This window comes from Jaculus jaculus, chromosome 6, assembly GCF_020740685.1.
Source record: "Jaculus jaculus isolate mJacJac1 chromosome 6, mJacJac1.mat.Y.cur, whole genome shotgun sequence".
Taxonomy (NCBI): domain Eukaryota; kingdom Metazoa; phylum Chordata; class Mammalia; order Rodentia; family Dipodidae; genus Jaculus; species Jaculus jaculus.
The window spans coordinates 156,483,141-156,510,739 of record NC_059107.1 but is presented as its reverse complement, the minus strand read 5'-3'; the positions used below and the strand labels follow the sequence as shown (position 1 = coordinate 156,510,739).

General features: G+C 49.0%; 1 protein-coding gene across 3 annotated transcripts; it reads right to left on the bottom strand.

Annotated features, from left to right (window-relative positions):
* Window positions 1-715: 715 nt before the first annotated feature.
* On the bottom strand, window positions 716-27,565 carry LOC101607873 (DNA dC->dU-editing enzyme APOBEC3-like). 3 transcript variants are annotated; one of them, XM_045151452.1, is made up of 8 exons: window positions 27,401-27,565; window positions 23,972-24,128; window positions 20,835-21,114; window positions 20,583-20,697; window positions 6,818-6,968; window positions 2,869-3,127; window positions 2,541-2,650; window positions 716-994 (listed from the first exon to the last, which is right to left on the bottom strand). In XM_045151452.1, the coding sequence occupies exons 1-8, from the start codon at window positions 27,478-27,480 to the stop codon at window positions 929-931; spliced, it is 1,218 nt and encodes a 405-aa protein (XP_045007387.1). In that variant the 5' UTR covers window positions 27,481-27,565; the 3' UTR covers window positions 716-928. The 3 variants fall into 3 exon arrangements, with proteins under 3 accessions (XP_045007387.1, XP_045007389.1, XP_045007388.1); XM_045151454.1 differs by having other exon boundaries at window positions 20,835-21,028; window positions 27,401-27,526; XM_045151453.1 differs by lacking the exon at window positions 23,972-24,128.
* Between the last annotated feature and the right edge of the window lie 34 nt (window positions 27,566-27,599).

The window sequence follows — 27,599 nt, the reverse complement described above, 5'->3', positions numbered from 1 at the left end:
TTTTTGGACTTTGAAATTGTCTGATTTTGTGAGTGTGTGTGTTTTTGTTATTATTTTTTTAATGTTTTATTTTTATTTATTTGACAGAGAAAGAGGAAGGGAGAGAGAGAGAGAGAGAGAGAGAGAGAGAGAGAGAGAATGGGAATGCCAGGGCTCTAGCCATTGCAGACGAACTCCAGACACGTGCATCCCCTTGTGCATCTGGCTAGCGTGGGATCTGGGAAATTGAACCTGGGTCCTTTGGCTTTGCAGGCAAATGCCTTAACCGCTAAGCCATCCTCCAGCCCTTTGTTGTTATTTTTTGAGGTAGGGTCTCACTGTAGCCCAGGCTGACCTGGAATTCACTATGTAGTCTCAGGGTGGCCTCTAACTCACTGCCATTTTTCTACTTTTGCCTCCCAAATGCTGGGATTAAAGACATGCACCACACCTGGGTACATTTTGTATGTGTGTGTGTGTGCGTGTGCGTGTGTGTGTGTGTGTGTGTGTGTGTGTGTGTTTTAGGCAGGGTTTCACTGTGGCCCAGCTGTCTTGGAATTCACTAGTCTCAGGGTGGCCTTGAACTCATGGCAATCCACCTACCTCTGCCTCCTGAGTGCTGGGATTAAAGGCGTGTGCCACCATGCCCGGCTTTTTCGTTTTTGTGCTTTTTGAGACAAGGTTTTACTCTGTGGTCTTGAATTCGTAAAATCCTCTGGCATGAGCCTCTCATACATTGGTATTATAGGCATGAACCACCATGCTGACTTTTTAATTACAAAATTAAAAAGCTTACATTTTCAGTTACAAAATGGGGCACCCACTTATAGGAGAAAATGAAACAGAAGTAAACAAAGAAGAAAGAAAGGTCCTCTAGGCTGGGGGAGCAGTAGGTTTGGAAGTTAGATGATGTTGCAGAAGCTGTCGTCTTGAACCCCTTTCTTGCCACTCAGAAAGATGGAGGTGCAAGTTGTAAATTTCCAATGTTTTCAGTGATGTCATCCAATCTGAAGGACTGTTGAGAGTGAGAGAGAGAGAGCCAGAGATTAGAATATATCCATAGAACTGGGTGTGGTAGTGCACACCTTTAATCCCAGCCCCTGGGAGGCAGAGGTTGGAGGATTGCCAAGAGTTGAGACTATATCCATAGCGGGCTGGAGAGGTGGCTTAGCGGCTAATGTATAAGGTACATTGGCCTGTGAAGCCTAAGGATCCAGGTTTGATTCCCCTGAACACATGTCAGCCAGATACACAAGGTGGCGCATACTTCTGCAGTTTGCAATGGCTGGAGGCCCTGGCATCCCATTCTCTCTGTCTGCCTCTCTCTCTCAAATAAATAAATATGTTAAAAAAAAAAACAACATTAATGGCTGGAGAGATGGCTTAGAGGTTAAGACGCTTGCCTGTGAAGACTAAGGACCCATGTTCTACTCTCCAGACCCCACCTCAGCCAGATGCACAAAAGTGAGGCAAGTGCAAGGTGGCGCAAGCATCTGGCATTAGAATTCAGTGCCAATTCTCTCGTGTGTGTGTGTGTGTGTGTGTGTGTGTGTGTGTGTGTCTTAAAAAAACAAGACAAAGAAAACATTTCAAGCAGTATGAATAGTTAAGGAAAGAAAACAGAGGTGAGAAGGGTACCTAAGGTAAGGGAGAGAAAGAAGGATTGGGAATCCTCGGTGGGACACAGAAACAAAAGACAGTGTCTAGGGCTGGAGAGATGGCTTAGCAGTTAAGCGCTTGCCTGTGAAGCCTAAGATCAAGGCTCAATTCCCCAGGACCCACGTTAGCCAGATGCACAAGGGGGTACACGCGTCTGGAGTTCGTTTGCAGTGGCTGGAGGCCCTGGCATGCCCATTCTCTCTCTTCTCTCCCTATCTGCCTCTTTCTCTCTCTGTCACTATCAAATAAATAAATAAATAATAAATAAAAAAGAGTGTGTAGAGAAAAGGGGGTTAGAGAGATGTCTCGGCAGTTAATGCCTGCACAACCTAAACAACCTGGGTTCAGTTCCCCAGTACCAAGTAAAACCAGATGCACAAAGTGATGCATGCATCTGTAAATAAATAAATAAATATTAAGAAATAAAAATAGCCAGGTGTGGTGGTGCACGCCTTTAATCCCAGCACTCGGAAGGTAGGAGGATTGCTGTGAGTTCGAGGCCCCCTTGAGACTACAGAGTGAATTCTAGGTCAGCCTGAGCTAGAGTGAAATCAAAATAAAAATAATAAAGGTGGGCTGGAGAGATGGCTGAGCGGTTAAGCGCTTGCCTGTGAAGCCTAAGGACCCTGGTTCGAGGCTCGGTTCCCCATGTCCCGCATTAGCCAGATGCACAAGGGGGCGCACGCGTCTGGAGTTCGTTTGCAGAGGCTGGAAGCCCTGGCGCGCCCATTCTCTCTCTCTCCCTCTATCTGTCTTTCTCTCTGTGTCTGTCGCTCTCAAATAAATAAATAAAAAATTTAAAAAAATAATAAAGGAGATAGATAGATAGAGAAAAGAGGGGTGGAGCGGTGGGGAGAGGAAAGTTGGAGGGATTTCAGACAGAGAAAGCAGCATACACTCACCATCAGGATGGTGTTGAGCCGCCTTTTTATGCTCTGGCTGTAATCTTCCAGCTTGTGCCAGGCACTGAAGGGCTGGTCGCTGACAAAGTTTTCCCAGCAGTCGGTGAACTCTGAGATGGAGGACAGGAAGTGGGTGAAGTGAAGCCCCTTCCCCTCCCTGGGCCTTACTCTTCCCCCCAAACCCAGCCCTGCAGGGCGGAGTCAAGTCTTTGGCCTGCGCTGTGCCCTTGTCCTTCCTTCCTGCCCAGCCTCTTCCCCTTCCACCAGGCCCGTCCTCTTGGACCTGTGATGCCCTCCTGGGCCCTCAATGGCTCTGGCCCCTCCTCACCTGGGAGGCCCATCACGGCCACTTGGATCTTGCATGCGAACATAAGTCGTAGCCCTTCCTGGAACTTCTTCACCCAGTGGAAGTACAGACGGGAGGTGAAGATGCGCAGAGTCAGGCCTGGGTGATCTCTCTTGAGTGCAGCCAGTTTCTGGGAGCAGTCCAGGCAGGGGCTCCACGTGAGGTAGCAGGTGATTAGCGCGTGGTCCAGTTGCATAGAACGCATCTTATCAACAAAGCGGGCTTCTGCGTGTTTACCTTTCTGGAAGGGGTCCCGGACACAGAGAAGAGAGGGTTGCGTTGCAGATTTTCAGACGGTTGAGGCCTTTTTCTCATGATCATGAAAAATTGGGTACATGAAGAGTAAGGCAAAGGAGATTTACTGAGAACAAAGGTAGGGAAAAAGAAAAGAGTCCCAGGGGCTGGGGAGATGGGTCCACGGTGAAAGGCACTTGCTTGCAAAGCTGGCTTGAGATTAATTTCCAAACCACCCACGTAAGCTGGACACAAGAGTGGCACAGGCATCTGGTGTGTTCATTTGCAGTGGCAAGAGGCCCTGGCACCCGTACGTACACACACACACCACCACCACCACACAAACAGGCAAGTAAATAAATAAATTAAATAAACCTGGGGCTAGAGAAATGGCTTTGCGGTTAAGGCATTTGCCCGTAAATCCAATGGACCCAGGTTCGATTCCTCAGGACCCACATAAGCCAGGTGCACAAGGGGGCACACGCATCTGGAGTTCATTTGCAGTGGCTGAAGGCCTTGGCGCACCCATTCTCTCTGTCTCTCTTTTATCTCTCTCTCTCTCTGCTTGCAAATAAATAAATAAAATATTTAAAAAATCAATTAAATAAGCCCAAGAGTCCCAGAGCTCTCTACACACGTTTTCTTTCTCTCAACATCTGGCCAAACTCTGACTAACTCTGGGATTCTGAAATTACCTCCTGCTAAGGTAATGAGGGCACCTCTGGGCTGAGAGGAGGGAAGGCCACCTCCCTCGAGCCCATCACCCAAGGCCCACCCTCGAAGGCAGTTGCCCCTTCCTGGCCCTCTCTCGCTGTCTTTGGCTCTCCCACTCCCTGGTGCATGGACTCCTTTCATCTCCCTGTTTCCTTCTCCCTCAACCCGCCTCTCTCTCCTAACTTTACAATAAGCTCTTCAACTCAAGAAACCAACTGTCTCGTTGCCTCCATTCCCGACCCCCAAATCTAACTGATGGTTGTCTTGTGACCACAGAGAATTAGGCACACGGATGACAAGGAGTAAGGCAAGAGTTACTGAGAAAAAGGTGGAAAAGCCCGAAAGTTTCAAGGCAACTATACTTAAGATTTCAGCTGGCATCCGAAGAAGATAAAGGACAAACAACAACAAAAAAAGCCGGGTGTGCTGGTTTCATCCCACATTCAGAAGGCACCAGAGGTAGGAGGAAGGCTGTTGAGTTTGAGGCCACCCTGAGAATACACAGTGAATTGCAGGTTGTGGGCTAGAGTGAAACTTACCTCAAAAAAACCCAAAAAACTGGGTGTGGTGATGCACACCTTTAATCCCAGCACTCGGGAGGCAGAGGTAGGAGGATTGCCATGAGTTCGAGGCCACCCTGAGACTACATAGTGAATTCCAGGTCAGCCTGGGCTAGAGTGAGGCCCTACCTCGACAAAACAAAACAAAGCAAAGCAAAAGGCTGGAGAGATGGCTTAGCAGTTAAGGCACATGCCTGTGAAGCCTAAGGACCCCGGTTCGATTCTCCAGGTCCCATGTAAGACAGATGCACATGGTGGCCCATGTGCACGTGTCTGGAGTTCGTTTGCAGTGGCTAGAGGCTCTGGCATGCCCATTCTCACTCTCTCTCTCTCTCTCTCTCTCTGTCTCTAATAAATAAATAAAAGTAAAACTTTTTTTTTTTTTAAATAAAAGCTACTTTTTCTGAGTTAGAATTAAGAAACGTGGTCAGGCTCCCCAGTGTGGGGGTGAGGGTCTGTGAGCAATGGCAACGAGGGAGGGGCTTCTGTAGGCTGAGGTATATTACCTCATTATCCCACCTCCTAAGCATGTCCTTAGATGCCAGGTGATTTGACAGGATTGATTGAATTAACTTTTTTAAAAAATTTTTTGGGAGCGTGAGAGCATGAGTGTACAAGCCTGGGCAAGAACTTCAGAACATGGGCTGCTCTGTGCATCGGGCTTTATGTGGGCACTGGGGAACTGAACCTGGGTCCTTTGGCTTTGCAGGCAAGCACCTTAACCATGTAGCCATCTCTCCAGCCCTGTTCTTTGATTTTTCAAGGTAGGGTTTTGCTCTAGCCCAGGCTGATCTGGAATTCACTATGTAATCAGTCTCAGGGTGGCCTTGAACTCACGGCGATCCTCCTGGATCCGTCTCCCAAGTGGATTAATTTTTTAAAATTAATTTACTTATTTTCAAGAGAAAAGACAGAGGCAGAGAATCAATAGGCATGCCAGGGCCTCTTGCCACTGCAAACGAACTCCAGGACCACTTTGTGCATATGGCTTTATGTGGGTACTGGGGAGTTGAACCTGGTCCACCAGATTTTGCAAGCTAGCACCTTTGTCCACTGAGACATCCCCCCAGCCCAGTATTTTTTTTATTTTTATTTTTTAAATAATTTTTAATTTATTTATTTGAGAGCAACAGACAGAAAGAGGCAGAGAGACAGAGAGAATGGGCACACAATGGCTTCCAGCCACTGCACATGAACTCCAGACGCGTGCGCCCCCTTGTGCATCTGGCTAACGTGGGTCCTGGGGAATTGAGCCTCGAGCTGGGGTCCTTAGGCTTCACAGGCAAGCGCTTAACCGCTAAGCCATCTCTCCAGCCCCAGCCCAGTATTTTTAAAAAACTTTTTATTGATATCTGCCACAAATATAGACAGTATACCAAGAAAAGCCCCAATATATTTCAATCCTTTGTAATGCTGGCAGGGAAACAGAAGGTGGGGGTAAGTTCTTCAATGAACTCCAGACCTAAAGTCCGCCTACCTACACCACCAGAAGGCTGTGGCCAGACATTATGTGACTGGGCATGAGGTTGAGGATGAGGGCCTCCGCCTTGGGAACAGAAAACTACCCTTCTTTTGCCGCTCTGCATTTCCGCACTCACTCGTCCACTAACTTAACACCCCCAAGGCTTCCACAGTGTTTTCTTAATTAAATTGGGACAAGGGTCTCGAGTACTCAGAGAAGATGGGTCAGCAAACAGATGACACTTTCAAATCCCAGCCCCCAGTGCTCGCTTTGGGACAGCCCAGGAATTAACCAAAGATGTTCCAACCAGGAGCATTAAAAAGCAGAATGGAGGGCTGGAGAGATGGCTTAGTGGTGAAGGCGCTTGCCTGCAAAGCCCAAGGACCCTGGTTTGATTCTCCAGGTCCCACATAAGCCAGATGCACTGGTGGTGCATGCATCTGGAGTTCATTTGCAGTGACTAGAGGCCTTGGCACACCCATTCTCTCTCTCTCTCTCTAATAAATAAATAAATAATTTTAAAAAAAGAGGGCTGGAGAGATGGCTTAGTGGTTAAACGCTTGCCTGTGAAGCATAAGGACCGAGGTTCAAGGCTCGATTCTAGAAGACCCATGTAAGCCAGATGCACAAGGCGGTGCATGTATCTGGAGTTTGTTTGCAGTGGCTGCAGGCCCTGGAATGCCCATTCATTCTCTCTCGCTCTCTTAAATAAATTAATAATAATAATAATAATAATAATAAAAGGCAGAATGGAGTGAGAAGGGAGGAGGAGGGACAGCCTAGAGCCAGCAGCAAAGGAGTGGTAGATATGTGATGGAGACGTGAGAGGCCCACCAAGGGTTAGTAAGAAAGAGGGGGTGAAAAAGGCAATTAGGGGACCCTCAAGATTCATGTGACATGCCGGGGGGTGGTGTAAGCCCCCAGCTGCCTCACGGTCTGGCTCTGAGAAGCTGTCTGGCACCTTGTTCTGAAGGCAGCCTTTGGTAAGTGGCCCGGAGCCACTGGGCCCCTCCAGCTTGTAGCAAAGATAGGTCTTCCTGCGGCGATAGGGCTTCTGGGCACGGTGCTTGTTGTTAAACTGGATGAGGAAGGTTTCTTCTTTGAGCAGACTTCTATAGAACAAAAAGAAAAAAAAAATTGAAGAAGCAGAGAGCATCCTCTGGGCTCAGCCTGTTCTTGAACAACTCTGGGTTCCTTGGGAGGCTGGCAGGCCAGGGTGTAGCAGAGGGGTGAGTTTTGGCTCCCACTTTGCACCTTCCTGAGGGCGCCGGTTTAGGACGGATGACCACGCCGAGCCAGTTTGGACTCGGGAAGCCTATCCTTGCCTCAAGGCCAGTCTACTGCTAGCCAGACGTGGTTTCAGGACCCAGTGACACCTGAACCACCATCTGACTGTCAGCACAGAGACCCTCCGCAAAAGCAGCCCCTCAGAGCGCCTCTGGCGTGGTTTCTCTCCACTGTCTGGCTCACGTGGTGGCACACAGACTGTCTCATAATTTTCTACTTCTGCCCTTTTCTGCCTTGGCAGATTCTGTCACCATCCACATCATCAGCTTGTCACTGACACGTGGCCGATTGGTGGCCTACATGGGGACTTGACTCCTCACTCCTTCAATTCTCCTACTTGCAACCTTTGGTGAGCTGCGTAAAGGGCTGGAAGCAACTGGCAGCTTCTGTGGTCCATCTCCACTCGCTGCCACCTTTCGAGTAAGGGCTAAGAGTTTCCCCGGGGTCTGTCTTTCTCTGCCTCTGGACCCTTGGAAGGCTCTGCTGAGGCCTGTGGGACACAGGTGGTTCCTGGCTGAGGATTTTCTACAGTGGGTTCCCAAGGTCTCCACAACTCCTACAGCCCTGGGGAGTGAGGGCCCCAGCCTCTGTAACAGACCTTTCAGTGGGAGGGTCCCTCTCCCCAGGCAATTGAAAATCTGGTCAAAGTGATTTTTTTTTTTTTCATTTTTTGAGATAGGGTCTCACTCTAGCTCAGGCTGACCTGGAATTCACTATGGAGTCTCAGGATGGCCTCGAACTCATGGCGATCCTCCTACCTCTGCCTCCCAAGTGCTGGGGTTAAAGGCGTGCGCCACCACGCCCAGCTCAAAGCCATTCTTTGGTGGGACCTGGTGGCCCCTGGACAAGGTGGCCCAAACGCTAGGCTTATACAGGAGAAGGGACCATTGTTGCCTCTTGTCTTGCTTCCTGTTCCTTTCTACAGCTTGTGCTGGGTGACTTTTCATGTCACACTAGATCTTTCTCTACGGGTCGATCTCTCCCTTCACCTCCAGCCATATCTCCTGAGGGATCCAATACTCCAGCGCATTATTCTCTGGTATCTTTCACCTCTGGACTCCCAACGAGTGGCAGAATTGGCGAGACAGCTCGTCCAGGGGGAGTCCACACCCTTTGTCAGGAGTCCCCTGGACCCTCACTTCCCCTTTCATCCGCCTTTCCTTGAGCGCTGTTCTGAAGCTCAAGCATTCTGGTCCTGAAATATCCTCTGGCAACTATTCCTTCTGCTAACTAGGTGAGTCACCCCCCCCCTTACATGAATCTGGAATGATCGTGTAGCTAGTTTGGCCTGGCATCAACAGTACTGTGCCCTGAGCCCCTCAATTAAGCAGGCTGCCTCAAGTCCATTATGGTCACAGTAATTCTCTGCCTCCCAAGTGCTGGAATGAAAGATGTGGGCCACCACACACGCCTGATCTTTCTCTTAAAAAAAAAAAAAAATGCTGGGGCTGGAGAGCTGACTTAGTGGTTAAGCGCTTACCTGTGAAGCCTAAGGACCCCGGTTGGAGGCTTGATATCCCTGGACCCACGTAAGCCAGATGCACAATGTGGTGCATGCACCTGGAGTTTGTTTGCAGTGGCTGGAGGCCCTGGCATGTCCATTCTCTCTCTCTCTCTCTCTCTCTCTGCCTCTTTCTCTCTCGGTCTGTCTGTGGCTCTCAAATAAATAAATAAAATAAACAAAAAAATTATTTGCAAGGGCAGAGAAACAAGGGGAAGAGAAAGAGAGACACACACAGAGAATAGGTGTGTCAGGGTGTCTAGCCACTGCAAACAAACTCCAGATGCACGCACCACTTTGTGCATCTGGATTTAAGCAGATAGTGAGGAATCAAACTTGGGTCGTTAGGCTTTGCAGGCAAGCACCTTAACCGCTGAGCCATCTCTCCAGCCTGAGCAGGATCTTTCTATGTGCTGATAGCTCCCTCCATGCCTGTTTCCATGCCTCTCTCTCAAGATCCAAATCTACAAAGAGCCTGCAAAATGAGTATGGCCATATTCTTGGGGCTCTGAGAAGGCCAGCACATCTTGGGTGACTGCTTTGTGGTCCCATCTGGCCCTAAAAATCACTCAAAAGGGAAAATGGGGCTTGGAGAGATGGCTTAATGATTAAGGTGCTTTCCTGCAAAACCAAAGGACCCAGGTTCAATTCCCCAGGACACATGAAAGCCAGATGCACAAGGTGGCACATCCATGTGGAGTTTGCAGTGGCTGGAGGCCCAGGTGCACCTCTTCTCTCTCTCAAATAAATAAATAAAATATTTAAAAATAAATAAATAGGGCTGGGGAGATAGCTTAGCAGCTAAGGTGCTTGCCTACAAAGCCAAAGGACCCAGGTTTGATTTCCCACATAAGCCAGATGCACAAGGCGGCACATGTGTCTGCAGTTCGTTTGCAGTGGCTGGAAGCCCTGGCACACCCATTCTCTCTCTCTCTCTGCTTGTCTCTCTCGATAATGATAAAATAAAAGTATTTAAAAATAAATAAATGGAAAAGGGGGCTGCTGAAAGAGAGGCCATTGGACTTATGCTGAGAACAAGAGACCAATCTCGAAGAGTCCACCGCTTGGTGGTTCTCTGAAAAATACTGTCAAGAAGGCAGATGCTCTGGGTCCAGCCTGCTGTCATTAGATCCAAAGGTGAGTCACCTCCCTAGTGTTACTGAACAGGCACACTCTCTCTGTGAACCCCCACCTCGTCTTTCCCCCATCCTTCATCCTTTGGTTCTACAGGAGACAGAAACTCTCTGGCTAGCTCTGTCCAGATTTTCAGGGCAGTAGACACCATTTGTATCCAAAACTGCAATTACAGGGTTAAAATATAAAAATTGGGGTATTTTCCCTCCCTTCTGCCTAAGATCAATTCACTATTTGAGAACATTGAAAGCTTTTGTTCTTTTGGCCCAATCTTGCTGGAGTGTAACATTCTGTAACTCTCAGACCAGTGAGACCAAGAGGGAACAAAAGTGAAAGACTTAGGGAAAAAAAAAGCTCAAGCCGGGCTTGGTGGCGCATGCCTTTAGTCCCAGCACTCAGGAGGCAGAGGTAGGAGGATTGCTGTGAGTTCGAGGCCACCCTGAGACAACATAGTGAATTCCAGGTTGGCCTGGGCTAGAGTGAGACCCTACCTCGAAAAACCCAAGGAAAAAAAAGGCAAAAAAATCTAAGAGGATATAAATAAGTCATACGGAAACCTACTTTTTTGGACAATGGAATGCTCAGGAGCCATAGATTGTTACTAGAAAAATTTCAGTGCCAGGAATGGGATACCTTTCAGTGAGTTGTTGGCCAGGGAGGTCCCTGATGCCCCCAAAACATTATAGGCCATTGCCGAGGTCCTTGGTTTCCCACCAAGAATACATGGTAAGATCCTATTGCTGAAGACTCCACATACTTGGGCTGCAAGGTCACTGAGAAATCCTGCTGGAACTGAGCTGAAAACCTCCTCCATGTAGAACAGTTGACAGAAAGCTGGAAGAAGCCATTCTGCATGCAGTTCAATGGGAGAAAGAGAAATCACCAGTGAAGATACTCAGCAGTGGACACTGCAAGCCTTATATTTGGCCAGCCAGGCCAAATTAGCCAATGGGTGCAATAGTGGCATGTCTGTTATGGGGGAAACCAATTGCCTTCTAATTGGACTGGAGGCCTGCTCCATGGGAGGGAATACATCCCAGATACTGAAAACCTACAACAGGGGTAGTCATGAGTCCTAGGGGTGTAACATCTGCTGGTGTTTGGCTAAATGTATATTTTATGCTCACCAAACTACCCAGTAAGCACTTCTCTTAAAGTTCATATCCACATATTAATGCTACTCTCACTTTTGGTTAGAGAACCTTCTCTTTTCAGATGGCAGTGACCTTGGGATGGTTCAGAAGGCACCATGATGCTGAGAAGTGACAGAGGAGTGCTCAGAACTGAAATATCTCGATCACACCTTCCAAGGCTCAGGGTCCAATGCAGAAAAGGTAGCAGAAAGAATGTAAGAGCCAAAGGAAGGGTAGGACTACTTACAACGTGCTCCTCCAGACACAAAATGGCCTGGATATTGATGATCTCACAGTGCCTGACACTACCTACACAAGACCATCATAAGAGGAGGAAAAGATCATGACATCAAAATAAAAGAGAGACTGATTGAGAAGGGGAGGGGATATGATGGAGAGTGGAGTTTCAAAGGGGAAAATGGGAGGAGGGAGGGAATTACCATAAGATATTGTTTATAATTATGGAAGTTGTCAATTAAAAAAAACCTCTGCTCATGTCTACTGGTCCCACCCCCAGCACAGCGCAGCAGGCTCTGGTCTTCTTGGTCTCTCCCCAAATAGAGAGAACTTTTCCCTCATGTCAGGCCTACTTCTCTGTTCTTTCTTCTTAATACTACTTCCAGTTATTTATTTATTTGCAAGTAGAGACAGAAAGAGAGTAGAGACAAGGAGAGAAAGAGAGGAAGAATGGGCGTGCCAGAGCCTCCAGCCACTGCCAATGCCCTCCAGACACGCGCACCTCCTTGTGCCTCTGGCTTTACGTGGGTTCTGAGGACTGAACCCCGAGTCGTTACGCTTTGCAGGCAAGCGCCTTGACCACCGAGCCATCTCTTCAAGTCCCCAGTTATTCTTTCAGATAAGCATGGTCGTAGTTGGTCCCTCTTAGCCCTCTAGTGAAACGTCTTGTGTTGCTCTGTCTTTCGTTCCTGTCTCCGGCAGCTCATTAGATGTTTGAGCATTCAACAGGTCAAGCGTCAAGCAGCTGCTCAGCTAAGAAAGACACTGCCCATCTTTCCCGGGCCAGCTCTCAAGATCCCATGCTCGGCACTGGATCCAATGGGACGACACTGCTGCTAGACCTTCCAGCCAATCAAATCAGCTGTTACCTATACCAACCCAAACAGCCATGGTTATCCCACTGATATTCACAGCAAGGACACTGGACCCTTAAAGTCCAGCAGCAGTTCTACTTAGAAATGATGCGTTCCGCCTTAGTCCCTTGGAACCAACCCGCCACTGCCCGTCCGTCATCCTCATAATCCCATCATGACGATAACAGGGAGGGGCCGGTGTATTTGCCACCCCCCCTCCGCCATGGTCCAGTGGAAGGTTACTGAAGACACTTCTGCCCAAATGCCAGAGGTCTGACACTCATCTGTCAGGAGGGAAATGTGGTCTTCATTTAGGGTGGGTGATAATTTAGAGACATGCCTCACTCTGGGTAAGACCGTTCATTGCCTCAAGGCCATTATGAATCACAGTTAACTCCTGACTGCAATTATTCCAGGGCATCATGACGATGAAAGCCTCCCGAATGCCCACATGGCCCTCCTCCGTAACTGCAGCCTCTCAGAATGGCTCTGTGCAGTTTATCTCCGCTGTCTTGCCCGCCGCCGCTGGCCCACTATGCAGCTAATCAATTCTCTCCTTTGCCTCTCTGTCCTGGTAAATGTCCTGACTGCTCACATTTCTACCTGTCCATGCAATTCCCACATGACACTGTCCACTGACAACCCTCACAGCCTTGTCTTGGGCTTAAACTGCTGGCTTGGAGACATCCAGTCCTCATCACTACATTGCCTGGGCAGCCCCTTCCCAAGAGCTGTGGGTGCCTCCTTCCTTGTGTAAGAGTGTGTCCCCCGCTGCTCTGTGGCACTCCCATACCTTTGTCCTGAGCCTAAGACCCTTCTGTCCAGCTGCGAGTTGGACCATCCCTCCTGGGAATCACACGGAGGCATTTGTGCCCCAATATATGCAACTCTAGAACCTTCCTCGCTGCAGAGAAAGGAAACTGGAAGCCAGTGCCTCCTCTAACTTTATTTTTTAACTTGAAAAAATTTTAATTAATTTTTTTATTAGAGAGAATGGGTGCACCAGGGCCTCTAGCCACTGTAAACGAACTCCAGACGCGTGCACCACCATGTGTATCTGGCTTACGTGGGTCCTGGGGAACCAAACCTAGGTCCTTAGGCTTTGCAGGCAAGTGCTTTAAGTGCTAAGCCATCTCTCCAGCCCGTGTCTAACTTTTGTTCAGACGTGTGGATAACAGGCAGCAATTAAGGAAAACTGTTGTTACCAGGAAAAGGCTAAGACAGGGACTTTTAGCTTAAAGGACTTATGTCAACTTTTCTCCCTCTACTGAGATGACACTGCTCAGTGTTCAGTTTTGACTTCCCTCCCTTCTTTCCTTCCCTTTCTTTCTGAAGCAGGGTCTCACTTTAGCCCAGACGAACCTGGAACTTCCCCTGTAGCCCAGGCTGGCATCAAACTCATGGTACTTCTCCTATTTCAGCCTCCCAAGTGCTAGGATTAAAAGTGTGTGCCACCATGCCTGGCTTTCTCTTTTCTTTTTTTTATTAAAAAAAATTTAAGGTTTTTAATTTCTTTGAGAGAGAGAGAGAGAGAGAATGGGTATGCCAGGGCCTCCAGCCACTGCAAACGATCTCTAGATGCGTGCACCACCTTGTACATCCGGCTTACATCAGCCCTGGGGAATCAAACCAGGGTCCTTTGGCTTTGCAGGCAAACATCTTAACCACTAAGCCATCCCTCCAGCCCCCTGTAGCTTTCTTTTTAAGAAAAACTTAGTGTTACAGTGCAAAATGACCAGGCAACTGTGGGCATGCTATGAGTTCTTCCCTTTCTTCCTTTCTTTTTTCTCCCTCCCTCTCTTCCTCCTTGGCAGCGCTGGGCTGGAGCTCAGGGTCTGCCACTGAGCCAAGCCCAGCTCGGCGGGACTCTCTTTGCTTCTTTGCTTTCTCTGCATGGCGGAAGTGGTGGGTAGAAGTGGGCACCATGTGCGACAACGTCCACAGGGGGAAAGGCATAGGAGTCCAGCCCTGCAGCCTGAGGGTATATTTAGGATAGAGTTCTGGCCACTTAGGAAGCTCATGGAGACCCAGCTCACCCTCTTTCTGCATGCTCTGACATGTGACCCAAGGCCAGGGTGACCTGGCTAACTATGGAGTCAGGCTGAGGTGACTACGGACCCTTGGAAGCCACTCATGAACCCAGCATTCATGCTAATGTGCTGGTCCTGCAGAGGAGGACCCTGGGCACGATTGACCATCACATACTGCTCCCACCGAGCCAGACAGCCTCCCTTGACGTACTTCAAGCTAACTAAAACCCCTCTGATTCCAACAGCCACTGCTAGCATGCTGCGCCGATTACAATGTCACTGGCGTCATCCGTGAAAACTTATCTTTTGAGGTATGATCTCACTGTGTAGCTTATGCTGGCCTCAAACTCAAGAGTGCTGGCGTTACAGATACGGGCCTCCACATCTGGCTGTGGAAACCTATTTCTGACATCCCTGTGCCACTTAGGAGACCTTCGTGTGCATCTGGATAAAGACTGCTGAGGGCTGGCAGACAAAGCCCTACACTGTGCCCTTGGACCATTGTCTGCCAAGCCCCAAATAAGGCAGCTGGGCACCCTCAGGGTGAGGAATACAACAAAAACACACATACTTGGCTGGGCGCAAGCTTTCTTTTCTTTTTTGCTGTTTCAAGGTGGGGACTCACTGGAGTCCAAGCTACTCTCAGGGTGGCCTCAAACTCATGGCGATCCTCTTACCTCTGGGTCCCGAGTGCCGGGATTAAAGGAATACACCGCCATGCATGGCTTCTAACTGTGCCCGATTTTATGTGGTGCTAGGTACTGAACATAGGGCCACCCACATGGTAGGCAAGCAATCTGCCAACTGAGATCCATCCTGAGAATCATGTTCTTTTTTTTTTTTTTTTTGGTTTTCTAAGGTAGGATCTCATTCTAGCTCAGGCTGACCTGGAATTCACTATGTATTCTCAGGGTGGCCTTGAACTCTCAGCGATCTTCCTACCTCTGCCTCCCGAGTGCTGGGATTAAAGGTGTGCGCCACCACACCCGGCGAGAATCATGTTCTTAAAAGCAAATTAAGAGCAGGGCATGGTGGTGCATGCCTTAATTCCAGCACTCGGGAAGCAGAGGTAGGAGGATTGCCGTGAGTTCAAGGCCACCCTGAGACTGCATAGTGAATTTCAGGTCAGCCTGGGCTACAGTGAGACCCTAGCTCGAAAAACCAAAAAAAGGAAAAAAAATTTTTTTTAAGTAAATTGCTGGGCATGTTGGCATGTCCCAGCACTTGGGAGGCTGAAATAGGAGGATCGATGTGAGTTCGAGGCCAGCCTGAGGCTATGTGATGAATTCCAGGTCAGCCTGGGCTATAGTGAGACCCTACCTCAAAAAGAAAGAAAGAAAGAAAGAAAGAAAGAAAGGAAGGAAGGAAGGAAGGAAATGAAAGTAAATTAAGAACCTTGATGTAGAAGGGCTGAAATGACTGGCATGTTAGAAACAATTTGTAATCATTGTTAAGACCAGTTTGATTTTTTGTTTCTCTGTGGGCAACAATGTATCTTCTTTTATGTACAGACCTTTTCTTCCTCAGAGCACAAATAGTAAGACCCTGTAAGTCTTTACAATGAAATGCCTAGATGCCTTCAGAACTGCCTCCTAGTTTGAGGCTGAGGTCGCCTGAGCCCTCAAAGCTGCAGCTGAACTTTGAAAAGAGCAAGAAGAAGCCAGCAATGGTGGCGCAAGCCTTTATCCCAGCACTTGTGAGTTCGAGGCCACCCTGAGAATAAATTCCACGTCAGCCTGGGCTAGTACGAGACCCTACCTTGAAAAACCAATAAATAAATAAATAAATAAAATGAAAATAAATAACATTTAAAAAATGATGGCCTCATGTTTATGGTACTCATGCTCAGTGTTGAGGTCAGAGGTCAGGCCAGAGGTCTCACAGGAGGAGAAGGAAGATGGTGATGGAATAGAGCTTTACACAGGAGGAAATTAAGAAAGAACCATAAAAATAAAATAAGATAAAATAAAAGGGCTGGGGAGATATTTTAGTGGTTAAAGCGCTTGCCTCAGAAGCCAAAGAATCCAGGTTCAGCCGGGCGTGGTGACACACGCCTTTAATCCCAGCACTCAGGAGGCAGAGGTAGAAGGATCGCTGTGAGTTCAAGGCCACCCTGAGACTCCATAGTGAATTCCAGGTCAGCCTGGACCACAGTGAGACCCTACCTCAAAAAAAAAAAAGGAATCTAGGATCGATTCCCCAGAACCCATGTAAAGCCAGATGCACAAGGTGGTGCATGTGTCTGGAGTTTGTAGTGGCTGGAGGCCCTGGTGCACCCATTCTCTCTCTCTTTCTCTCTCAATAAATAAGTAAAAAGAAAAGAAAAAAAGAAGGAGATGGAGGAGCAAGTGACCTCTGGAAGACAGGCCCCTTGGCTGTTGCGAGTCCTCATCAGCAGTAACAGCCACCACCCCCCAAAGGATGAGTTATCCCCCGAAACATGCCTGCCCTCCAGCGAGCTGCAGATCTATGCTTGGATGGACGCAAACGTCAAAGGACGAGTTTGGCCCAGGCACGGTGGTGCACATCTTCCTAATCTCAGCACTCGGGAGGCAGTGGTAGGAGGATCGCCATGAGTTCAAGGCCAGCCTTAGACTACAGAGTGAATTCCAGATCAGCCTGGGCTAGAAGGGAGATAACTTACCATAAGAAATTGAAGGAAAAAAAGGGGGGGAGGGGACTAGTTCAGTGACAGAAGTGTACCCAGAAGCCAGGAGGAAGGGCACACACTCCCATTTTGCGATTGTTCTTATGGATCTTAACAGGCCTGGCTAAACCAAGGAGACTGGCAGCAGAAAGGGACTCCCATCACAGAAGTCCCAAACTGGCAATCATCAGATTTGGGGAGTCACCCCTCCAAATCAAGCACCACCTCCTACAGGGTGTATGTAGCCATATCAAATTCTATTTACTTTCTTGAATTGATTCTTCACACAGTTAGATAAAGTAAGATTCCATATTCTCGTTCAAAAAGAAAGAAAATCATGTCATGTGCAGGGAAATAACTGGAGATCATGAAGCTAAGCAAAATAAGCCTGGTATATATTCATAGTGAAGGACTCAGGAACAAGAGGAATGCCTTTGACAGGCTTCAGAGTCACCAGTAGGCCTAAGTTTCTGTTTCCCAGCAAGGTTTATAACAATATGTATGCCTATTGATATATACATATTCATATGCATATACTGATACACACGTATTCCTATATATGGAAGTGAAAGAGGGACTATTTGAGGTGAGGAGGAGGTCCAGTGGAGGGGAGAATGAAAGTAGTCAATGGAGGGGTGAATATGAGCAAAATACAACATATAGAAATGAAACTAACTGTTTAGTACGCTACATTTTTAACAAATAATAAATGAAAATTCTAAAAAGCTGAGGTTCCCGTAGACACAGGAAGTGGGGAAGCAGAGGCAGGGCCTGGCGCTCAAGGGCCAAGGGAGGGGTGGCAGAGTAACCAGACCCTGTCTAGAGCCTCCGGTCAGGTCTGCCAAGGCTCCCCCTCTCACAGGCTGGCCTTGGGAAAGTCCTTTGCCTGCGACCTCTCTGAGCTTCCCTCCCCAGGCCCAGTCCAACTCCTCTCTGGCCTCCCTCTACCTGACCTAGGAAGCCCCTTCAGCCTCCCTGGACAGGCTGTTCCCCAACCCCACTCCCCATTCTGGGACTTTGGCACAGGGGCTCCACTTCCTGTTTCCTGGGCCTTGGGGGGGGGGGGCGTCAGGCCCCACCCAGGCATGGGAGGGCCCAGAGATGGTTAAGTTGCCCAGCGCCCTTGAGTGCCCTGGCCTGGTGTGTGTTGGGGGGCATGTGTGGAGACAGGCAAGGCAGGATCACAGAGCTGGTGGAGGGAGCAGCGCAGGTGCCCTTCGAGTTGCCAGGGGGAAGGAGCCAGTTCCATGCACCTCTGCTCAGCGCAGGGTTTCATCTCCTGCCCCAGAGAAGGCAGGCATGCTCACCCAGCCTCTGGCCCCCTGCTAACCCCGGCCCCCCAATAGGAAAGGAAGCTTTGACATCTCAGAGGTGTCACACACAGATGGGCTCAGATAGCGAGGTCACACAGCAAATAAAGGACAGCTCTGCTTAGCTGGTCCTTCCACAAGTGGTTCCTAGTTGTTCCAGGGGACCTGGGGGGAGGGGTAGCACGAGGGAGAGGGAACTTGCTGTCCCTGAAGGGCCTCTCAGGTCTGGGTTACAAGGGTCCAAGGACAAGGACTTGAAGCCCACATTCTTGAAGCTGTTGGCCTGCCTCGGCAAGTCTCAACCAAGGGTTCTCAGATTTAAAACACACACACACACACAATTAAAACAAAGGGCTTCTGTTCTGTGAAAGCTGAATTCTGCAGGGAGGACACTGGAGCCACTCTGGTCACCTCAGAATCTACGCGTCACATGAAGAGGAGTCCCCACCTGGCCTTTCCCGCCCAACATTCCCTTTGCTCCTCACACTCAACCTCCATCCGTCCTCTGGTCCTAGGATGGCCCTTGGGGTAACAGAGGCTCAGTTAAGATTTAGAGAGCCCTGGAAAATGGTGTCCCCTTTCTTCCTTGTCAGTTCTAGTTCTAATGACCTGGGGCCATGGCCCACAGATTCCAGAAGGAACTGGGTCTTTCCAGGAAGCCACAGATACTGCACCGGTGGAGGGGGAGGGTGGAGGGGGAGGGCAGCTTATCCAAGCAGAGAATTGAGGTGTTTCCTGGATCTAAAGGTGGAAACGGGCCGGCGAGATGGCTCAGCAGTTAAAGACGCTTGTTTGCAAAGCCTGATGGCCTGGGTTTGATTCCCCAGCTGGAAAGAGTAAAGCCAGATGCACAAAGTGGCACATGCATTCGAAGTTTGCAGTGGCAGGAGGCCCTGGCATGCCCATTCTCTCCCTCTCTGTCCTTTCTGTCTTTCTCAAATAAGTAAATAAAATATATTTAAAGGTAAATTAAAATTTAAATTTGGGGGCTGGAGAGATGGCTCGATGGTTAAGGCACTTGCCTGCAAAACCTGAGTGCCCACGTTCGATTCCCAGGACCCATTTAAGCCAGATGCACAAAGTGGCACATGCATCTGGAGTTCATCTGCAGCTGCTGACAGCCCTGGCATGCCCATTCTCTCTGTCTACCTCTCTTCTCTCTCTCTCTCTGTCTACTTGCAAATAAATTTTAAAAAATGTTTTTTAATTTAAAACTTGGCCATTCCCCTGAGGACATTCCACTACTCTGGATTTGGGAGGCACTGTTGATACCAGATGGAATAGAGAAATTAAGAAAAACAAGGACTTGGATCTTCTCATCTTCTCTCCTTGTCTCTGTTTGTAAAGATCTGCTGACAGGTTTGTGGTTAGAGCCCTAGCATGACCGGCTGGAGCTACTGATTCTGTACTCCCCCACACACACACACCTCCTGACCACAAGTGCTTCCTCCCCTCAGCTCGTCTGTCTCAGACAAGGACTTTTACATTGTTTCCAAGAGCTAGCCCATTTATTACAAACTGTCTGTTTCTAGAACGTGTTGCTGTTAACCAATCAATATGTAGGTTGCCTTTTTTTTAAGGCAAGCCTAACAGACTGGCTTTTTTTTTTTTTAATGCAAGAGGGAGAAAAGGGGAGACAATTGGTGTGCCAGGGCCTCCAGCCACTGGAATTGAACTCCAAATGCATGCTCTGCGCTGTGTGCACGTGTGACCTTGCGCACACGTGTCACTGCGCATCTGGCTGACGTGGGATCTGGAGAGTCGAACATGGGTCCTTAGGCTTCGCAGGCAAGAGCTTTAACTGCTAAGCCATCTCTCCAGCCCTGTAAGTTGCCTTTCTGCTCTGACCCACTGCGCAAGATATAAAACCTAAGAGCGCTGGGTGTGGTGGCGCACGCCTTTAATCCCAGGATTAGGGAGGCAGAGGTAGGAGGATGGCTGTGAGTTTGAGGCCACCCTGAGACTCCATAGTGAATTTCAGGCCAGCCCGGGCTAGAGTGAGACCCTACCTCGAAAAACCAAAAAGAAAAAGAAAAGCAAAACACACGAGCCATGTGAGACAACAAGTGAAGAAGGGAGAGGTGTGTGTCGTGGGAGACACGCCTGGCTCAGAGGAGGCCACCTGGAGGCCTCTAGGATGGGCCTCTGTCTAGCTCTTATTCCCAGAGGCAGAAGAGGACAGCCTGTCCTGGCCACTTGGGTTGGGGTCTGTGACCCAGAAGGTGGAGGTAAATGTGTGTGGCCACATCAGAACCCCTCTGTGCCTCTGTCCTTGGGAGCAAAACGTCAAGGTGGTGGCAGCCAGCGCTCTCACGGCCATTTCTTTCAGGCGCTCATGGTCTCAGCACTTGAGGCTGTCTTAATGGAAGCTTTGCCGTCTTCCATTTTCACGCTTACGCACTGCACCCATCAGTTCAAATTCCACATGATGCAGAGACAAGACGCACCAAGGTAGGGTAGGAGGACCCTGGATGTGAGGAATGCTTCGTAGCCTGGAAGCAAGAGGCCAGGAAAGGAGACAAGTAGCAGCCCAGCTGGGAAGAGCTGAGGACCCCCAGGAGGCAAGAGGAGAGACGAGGAGGTGGCCCCTCACCTGAGAATCTCCTGTAAATTGTGATCCTGGTAGTTAAAATTTATATTCAGTTTCCTCCAAGGCCTGAATGGCTTGCCATCATTGTATACAAACTCATCCCAACAATATTGAAATCCTGAGACAAGAAGAGATGAGAAGGCAGTTAGAACCCAAAAGGTCCCTCCCAGGCCTTCAAATTGGCCCTGAGCTCCTTAGCGGCTCCTGGGGTGCTCCCGCTCCAGCAGCTCCCCCCCCCCCACCGCAAACTCTCACCTTGACCGTCCATGATGGCTAACTGTGCCCTTTCCTGACTTAATCTGCGAAGCCCCTGCTTGAAACTGTCGTTCCAGAAGTAGTAGAGGCGGGCGATGTGGATGGTCAGGGTCACGTTTTGATGGGCAGCCAGGAACCTGGCTACCTCCCATGCACAGTTGGGACAGGAGCTCCATGACACGTACCAGGTAATCCTGTAGTTCTCATTGGGGGACAGTATGTGGTTGTGAAACCAATAGAGGAAGCACAACTCAGCGTGGAGCTGTTTCAGGGGGAAGACCTGGGAGAGGAAGAGAAGGGCCGAGTCCCAGGGTAGAGCAGGCTGCCCTGACGGATTCACTCACCCGCCAGCCCGTTCACTCCTCTGGACCCAGCCTCCTTTATTAATTTCCTATCCTTTCCCACCATCGCTGGCTCAGCTTCTAAGCCCAAAGTCCACTCTCCCTTTTCCCAGGTACCCTTCAGGCACTCTAAGCCCAGCTCTGGCCAGGCCTGGCGAATCTGGCTAATTTCTTGCCTACTGTCTGCTAGGGTGGGCTGTGCTGTCCCTTACGGGACTTCTGGCTATAGTCCATGAAATATGACTTATCATGACTGAGACCCACAGCAACTATAAAACATGCAGCTTAATTTTTCTTTTCTTTTCCTTCCCTCTTTCCTTCCATCCTTCTTCCCCACCCTCCCTGTTTTGGACAGGGTCTCATGTACTTCGGGCTGACCTCAAAGTCATATGTAGCCAATTATGACCTTGAACTTGACCCTCCTGCTTAAGATTCTGGTGGGCTAGGATTACACATCTGCCTCGCATAACTCATTTTAAAGAGAAGAAGGAAGCCAGGCATAGTGAGGCACACTTATAACCCCAGTATTTGGGAGCTGAAGAGAAAATGAACTGTCTTCTCATGGACAACTTTATATTGATTATGCACTGAAATCACATTAATTATATTGGACTAATTAAGTCATTAAAATTCATCCTCCTTATTTCTGACAGCTTTTAAAACTATGGACATTGATTAAGTTGGAGACATGGCTCAGCAGTTAAAGGAAACATCAGCTCGGCATGGTGGTGCACGCTTTTAATCCCAGCACTTGGGAGGCAGAGGTAGGAGGATCGCTGTGAGTTCCAGGTCAGCCTGGGCTAGAGCCAGATGCACCAAAGTGGCACATTCATCTAGAGTTCATCTGCAGTGGCAGGAAACCCGGGGGGCCCATTCTCTCTACCTCTTTCTCCCTCCCTCCCTTCCTTCCTTCCTCCCTCTCTTTCTCTTTCTCTATCTCCCCCACCTAATTCCATTTCTCTCTTAAATAAATAAATAAATATTTAGGGGCTGGAGAAATGGTTTAGTGGTTAAGGCGCATGTCTGTGAAGCCTAAGGTCCCAGGTTTGATTCTCCAGGTCCCACATAAGCCAGATGCACAAGGTGGCGCATGCGTCTGAGGTTCGTTTGCAGTGGCTGGAGGCCCTGGCACGCCCATTCTCTCTCCCTCTCTCTCTGTTTCTAATAAACAAATAGATGTAATATATACATACATATATATGGACACTGGAAAAGATTAAATTCCATGTGTGACTCCTATGATGTTGTAAGAAAACTGCTATTGAACTGCCCACTCTACAAAGGGCTCCACCTCTAAACACACTTCAGAAAAGCCTGACATGTGGGGGTGAGGTGGAAGAGCAGATGTATGCTGGGCATTCTCAGGGTATTAGTGGTTGGTGCAGGGACCACAGGGATGGCCCTGGCCCTAGAGACCCATCACGGCGGCTGTAGTGACCACTTCTGGGAGCTCCTGGGAGTGGGTCTGGATGGGCGTGGGGCAAGAAGGTGGTGGTGGTGCAGCCTTGTCAGGGAGGCATCAGGGGTGTGGTGGGTGGGTGGACAGATAAGGTGTCCAGATGCTCAACACACCCAGCCTTCTGGGTGTCCTTCCTAAGGCCTGTCAGGTACAAAGCTCGAGGTTTGGGGGGAAAATGGGTGCCTGCAGACTTAGGGCAATGGCCTCTATACAAAGCCTCTGTGATAAGTCAGGCGACACAGACCAGGTTCCATGACAGGGCTGGAGAGATGGCTCATTGGTTTTAACACTTCCCACGCAGACACGGGGGCTTAAGGGAGCCTCAGACAACCTGAGTTTATTTCCTCAGCACCTACGTAAATGACTGGGCATGGCTATGCATACGTGTAAGCCTTGCCCTGTGGGGAGCAGAGACCAAAGGGCTTCTGGGGGGAAAATGTCAAGCTCCGGAATGCGTGAGAGACTCCAGCTCCAGGAGACTCATGATGGGTGATGGAGGAAGAATGCCTAGCATTCTGCTCTGGTCTCTGCATGCACCTGTGCACGTATCACACACACTACCACATACAACACACTAACATACTACGCACATGCCAAACAACAGCAAGAACAACAAAAAGAGGAGGGGGGCTACAGAGATAGCCTAGTGGTTAAGGCACTTGCCTGCAAAGCCAAAGGATCCAGGCTTGATTCCCCAGGACCCATGAAAGCCAGATGCACAAGGTGGCTCATGCATCTGGAGTTCATTTTCAGTGGCTGGAGGCCCTGGTGTGCCCATTCTGTCCCTCCTCCCCCCTCTGATGCTTTCTCTCTCTCTCAAATAAATAAATAAAGATTTTTTTTTTTTAAAAAAAGGGTTCTAGGCCTTTAATCCCAGCACTTGGGAGGCAGAGGTAGGAGGATTGCCATGAGTTCGAGGCCACCCTGAGACTACATAGTTAATTCCAGGTCAGCCTGGACTAGAGTGAGACCATACCTCAAAAAAAAAAAAAAAAAAAAAGGTTTCTAGGGCTTAGCAGTTAAGGCGTTTGCTTGCAAAGCCAAAGGACCCAGGTCCGGTTCCCCAGGACCCACGTTAGCCTGATGCACAAGGGGGCGCACGTGTCTGGAGTTTGTTTGCAGTGGCTGGAGGCCCTGGCGTACCCACTCTCTCTCTCTCTCTCTCTCTTTCTCTGTCAAATAAATAAATAAATAAAACAAAATATTTTTAAAAAGGGTTCCAGGACAGTCAAGCAGGGACAGGGTGTCAGGCCATCTGACATTGTACAGATTAATTTGGGGGCATTCTCAAAAGGGCTTAGCTCCTGCTTGAAATGGAAAAAGGATCTAGACAATACCTGATTTCTAAAGACCCCTTTCCAAAGGTAGACAGGTAGACCAGGCGCCAGTCTCTCCACTCGGTAGCATAAGAAGGTAGTTTTCCGGCCATTGGCATAACATAGGTTTTCAAAGTGGAAGTAGAATGTCCCTTTATACAAGGCCGCAAACTGTCTTCTACAGGTAAAAGGAAGAAAACAGAAATTGCAGAAGGTGGCCCGCAGGGACTCCACCCTGCCATCCCACTGAACAAGGTCCCTAGAGTTCATGGGAGCTGCCCACCACCCACCTTCCCCCACAGCCTTGGAAATTTCTGCAGCTTTCTCAGGCGGGAAGATAAGAGAGGCCAATGGGTTGGTGCGATCAGACAGGCCTTTGAGCCTGGGCCCCAGCTCTGATCCTTTCAAAAGAACCGCCCCCCACCCTTGTGATATGTAAATGACACAAGACCTGCCGCCTCTAAATAATAACTTCTAACATTTCACCTCAGTTTCTCCCCAGACTTGTTACTTACTCATGCCACAGTGCTTTAAACATCGGGGAAATTCCTAAATTCACACACAAATCTACTGTTCTGAGCACTTCCTATGTTCTTTTCACTTCCTGTATTTGAATCCTGCCCAGGTCCTAAGGCAGAGGCAAGAGAACTGCCTCAAACTCGAGGCCTGCCTGATCTATTCAGTGAGATCCAGGTCACTCAGCGCTGTGTAGTGAGACCGCCTCAAAAAGGAAAAAGACCTGGGCATGGTGGTGCACGCCTGTAATCCCAGTACTCCGGAGGCAAAGGTAGGAGGATCCCCGTGAGTTCAAGGCCGCCCTGAGACTACACAGTGAATTCCAGGTCAGCCTGGGCTACAGCAAGACCCTACCTCAGAAACCCCGAAAAAAAAGAAAAGAGAGAAAGGAAGGAAGAAAGGGAGGAAAGAAGGAAGGAAATGATGCCTGGCATAGTGGTGCATGTGAAATCTCAGCACTTGGGATGCTGAAGCAGAATTGCTGTAAATTGGAGGCCAGTGTAGGCTACATTGCAAGACCCTATCTCAAATACACACATGTGCGCGCGCGCGCGCACACACACACACACACACACAAAACAAACAAACAAAAACAGCACAACTTAAAAAAAAAAAAAAGCTGGACATGGTGGTACACGCCTTTAATCCCAGCACTTGGGAGGCAGAGGTAGGAGGATCGCCGTGAGTTCAAGGCCACCCTGAGATTACATAGTGAATTCCAGGACAGTCTCAGCTAGAGTGAGACTGTACCTAGAAAAACCAAAAAACAAACAAACAAACAAACAAACAAACAAACAAACAAAAAACAGTGAGCAGGGCACACCTTTAATTCTAGCACTGGGAGGGATGGCAGAGGTAGGAGGATCACTGTGAGTTCAAGGTGAGATCCTACCTTGAAAAACAAAAAACAAACAAACAAAAGAACAGTGTAGATGTCATAGAAAAATCTATCAAATAAGGGCTTTCCTCACGGACCACTCTGTACTCCTTCCTCCTCCTTTCTCTTGAGTTCTGAGTGTTTCATTTCTGGGAACCCTGTTTATGCCTCTTGGGCATGACCTCTGTCTTCCTCCTGCCTGTAAACTAAGGAAAACTGTGAAAAAAAGGAAGAAAGAAAGAAAGAAAAAGAGAAGAGAAAAGAGAGAGAGAGAGAGAAAGAAAGAAAGACAGGAGGAAAAGATAAATCCATCAAATGGGCTCACTCAGTGGGTAAGGTGCTTGTCTTGCAAATATAAGGATCTGAGTTTGACCCCCAGAACCCACATAAATGCTGGGCATGGTGATGTGCACCTGTAATCCCAGGCTGAGAGACAGAGTTTGGGGATGCCCTGGGCTCACTGGCTAAATAGTCTAGCCAACCCATGAGCTCTAAATTCATTTGGAGACCCTATTTCAAAAAAAAAAAAAAAGGCTGGAGAGATGGCTTAGCAGTTAAGCGCTTGCCTGTGAAGCCTAAGGACCCCGGTTCGAGGCTTAATTCTCCAGGACCCACATTAGCCAGATGCACAAGGGGCACATGCGTCTGGAGTTCATTTGCAGTGGTTGGAGGCCCTGGCGCGCCCATTCTCTCTCTCTCTATCTGCCTCTTTCTCTCTTGGCACTCTCAAATAAATGAATAAAAATGAACAAAAAAAATTTTTTTAAATTGCTGAAGATTCCACATGCTTGTGCTGCAAGGGTCACTGAGAAATCAAGCTGGAACTGAGCTGAAAACCTCCTCCCTGTGGACCAGCTGCCAGCAAGCTAGGAGAAGCTACACTGCATGCAGCCCTGTGGGAGAGAGAAGTCATCAGCGGCGATACACAACAGCAGACGTTGCAAGCCTGAAATCGGAGCAGCCAGACTGAATGAGCCAATGGGTACAACAGTGGCATGTCTGTTATGGGGGAAACAACTGCTCTCTAACTGGACTGGAGGCCCGCTCCAGGGGAGGGAATACATGCTTGGTACTGAAAGTCTAGTCAAAAGCCTATGATGGAGGTGGTCATGAGCCCTAGGGTTGTGACGTCTGCTGGTGTCTGCCTAAACGCATATATTACGTTCACCAAACTGCCCTGTCGGCACTTTTCTTAGAGTTCATATCCATCTATTAATGCTACTCTCACTTTTGGTTAGAGAAGCTTCTCTTTTCAGATGGTGGCCACCACGGGGATGACCCAAAAGGCATCATAGTGCTGAGAAGAAGTGACAGAGGAGTGCTCAACACAGAGACATCTCCATCACACCTTCCAAGGCACAGGGTCTGTTGCAGAAGAGATGTCGGAGAGAATGTAAGAGCCACAGGAAGGATGGGACTCCTTACAATGCACTCTTCCAGACACAAATGGCCCGGATATCCATGACCTCACAGTGCCTGACACTACCTACACAAGACCATCATAATAGATGGAAAAGATCATGACATCAAAATAGAAGAGAGACTGATGGAGAGGAGGAAAGGATATGATGGAGAGAGTGCATAAATCAAGGGGAAAGTGTGTGTGTGGTGGTGGTGGGGAAGTATCATGGTTTATTGTCTATAATTATAGAAGCTTTCAATTAAAAAAGTTAAAAAAGAAAGAGAGAGGAGAAAGACACCAAAGCGTTGTGAGCAAGAGTGCCAACGGTCTGCTTACATTATTAGACTTCTTAAATCCTGTGGCTTAGCGGAGCTCAGGAGTATCAGGAAGACCCAGGGACGGGCAGGAAGGCAGGATTCTCAGCAGGAAGGAAGGATGGTTACTGGGAGGCAGAGCGAAGAATTCAGAGGCAGCCAGTGCGGCGTCTGCGGGGGAACAGGGCAGAGACCCTGGAGCGGAGTGGGAGCTGCGGAGGAGCCTCGAGAAGAGGGAGCGTTGGGGCGGCCGAGAGGCCCCAGGCAGAGCACAATGAGGGCCACGGGGAGAGGGAGGGCCTGCAGAGAGCCCTTGGGTGCTGCAGGGTGGCCAGCGGTACCTGATCCGTGGAGGTGGTTGGCGACATCCCGGGCAGGCTGGTCCCAGCCTTGCTTGGGGTCCCGGGCGTTGGTACTGCATTTCCAGCTTACAGACCCTGGCTTTGGGAGACCCCTAGGTGGGTGACCTCCAGGGCCATGTGAGTGCAGGCCCCACCCTCTCTTCCTGCTCCGGCTCCGGAATGGGAGGGTTCGGGACGA

Coding starts and splice junctions, on each gene's coding strand:
- LOC101607873 (XM_045151452.1), bottom strand. CDS start 27,480: ATGCAGTACCAACGCCCGGGACCCCAAGCAAGGCTGGGACCAGCCTGC. Junction 21,115..23,971: donor AAGGGGTCTTTAGAAATCAG/GTATTGTCTAGA, acceptor TTCCTCTCCCAG/GTCTTCCCCCTGAAACAGCT. Junction 20,698..20,834: donor AGCCATCATGGACGGTCAAG/GTGAGAGTTTGC, acceptor TTCTTGTCTCAG/GATTTCAATATTGTTGGGAT.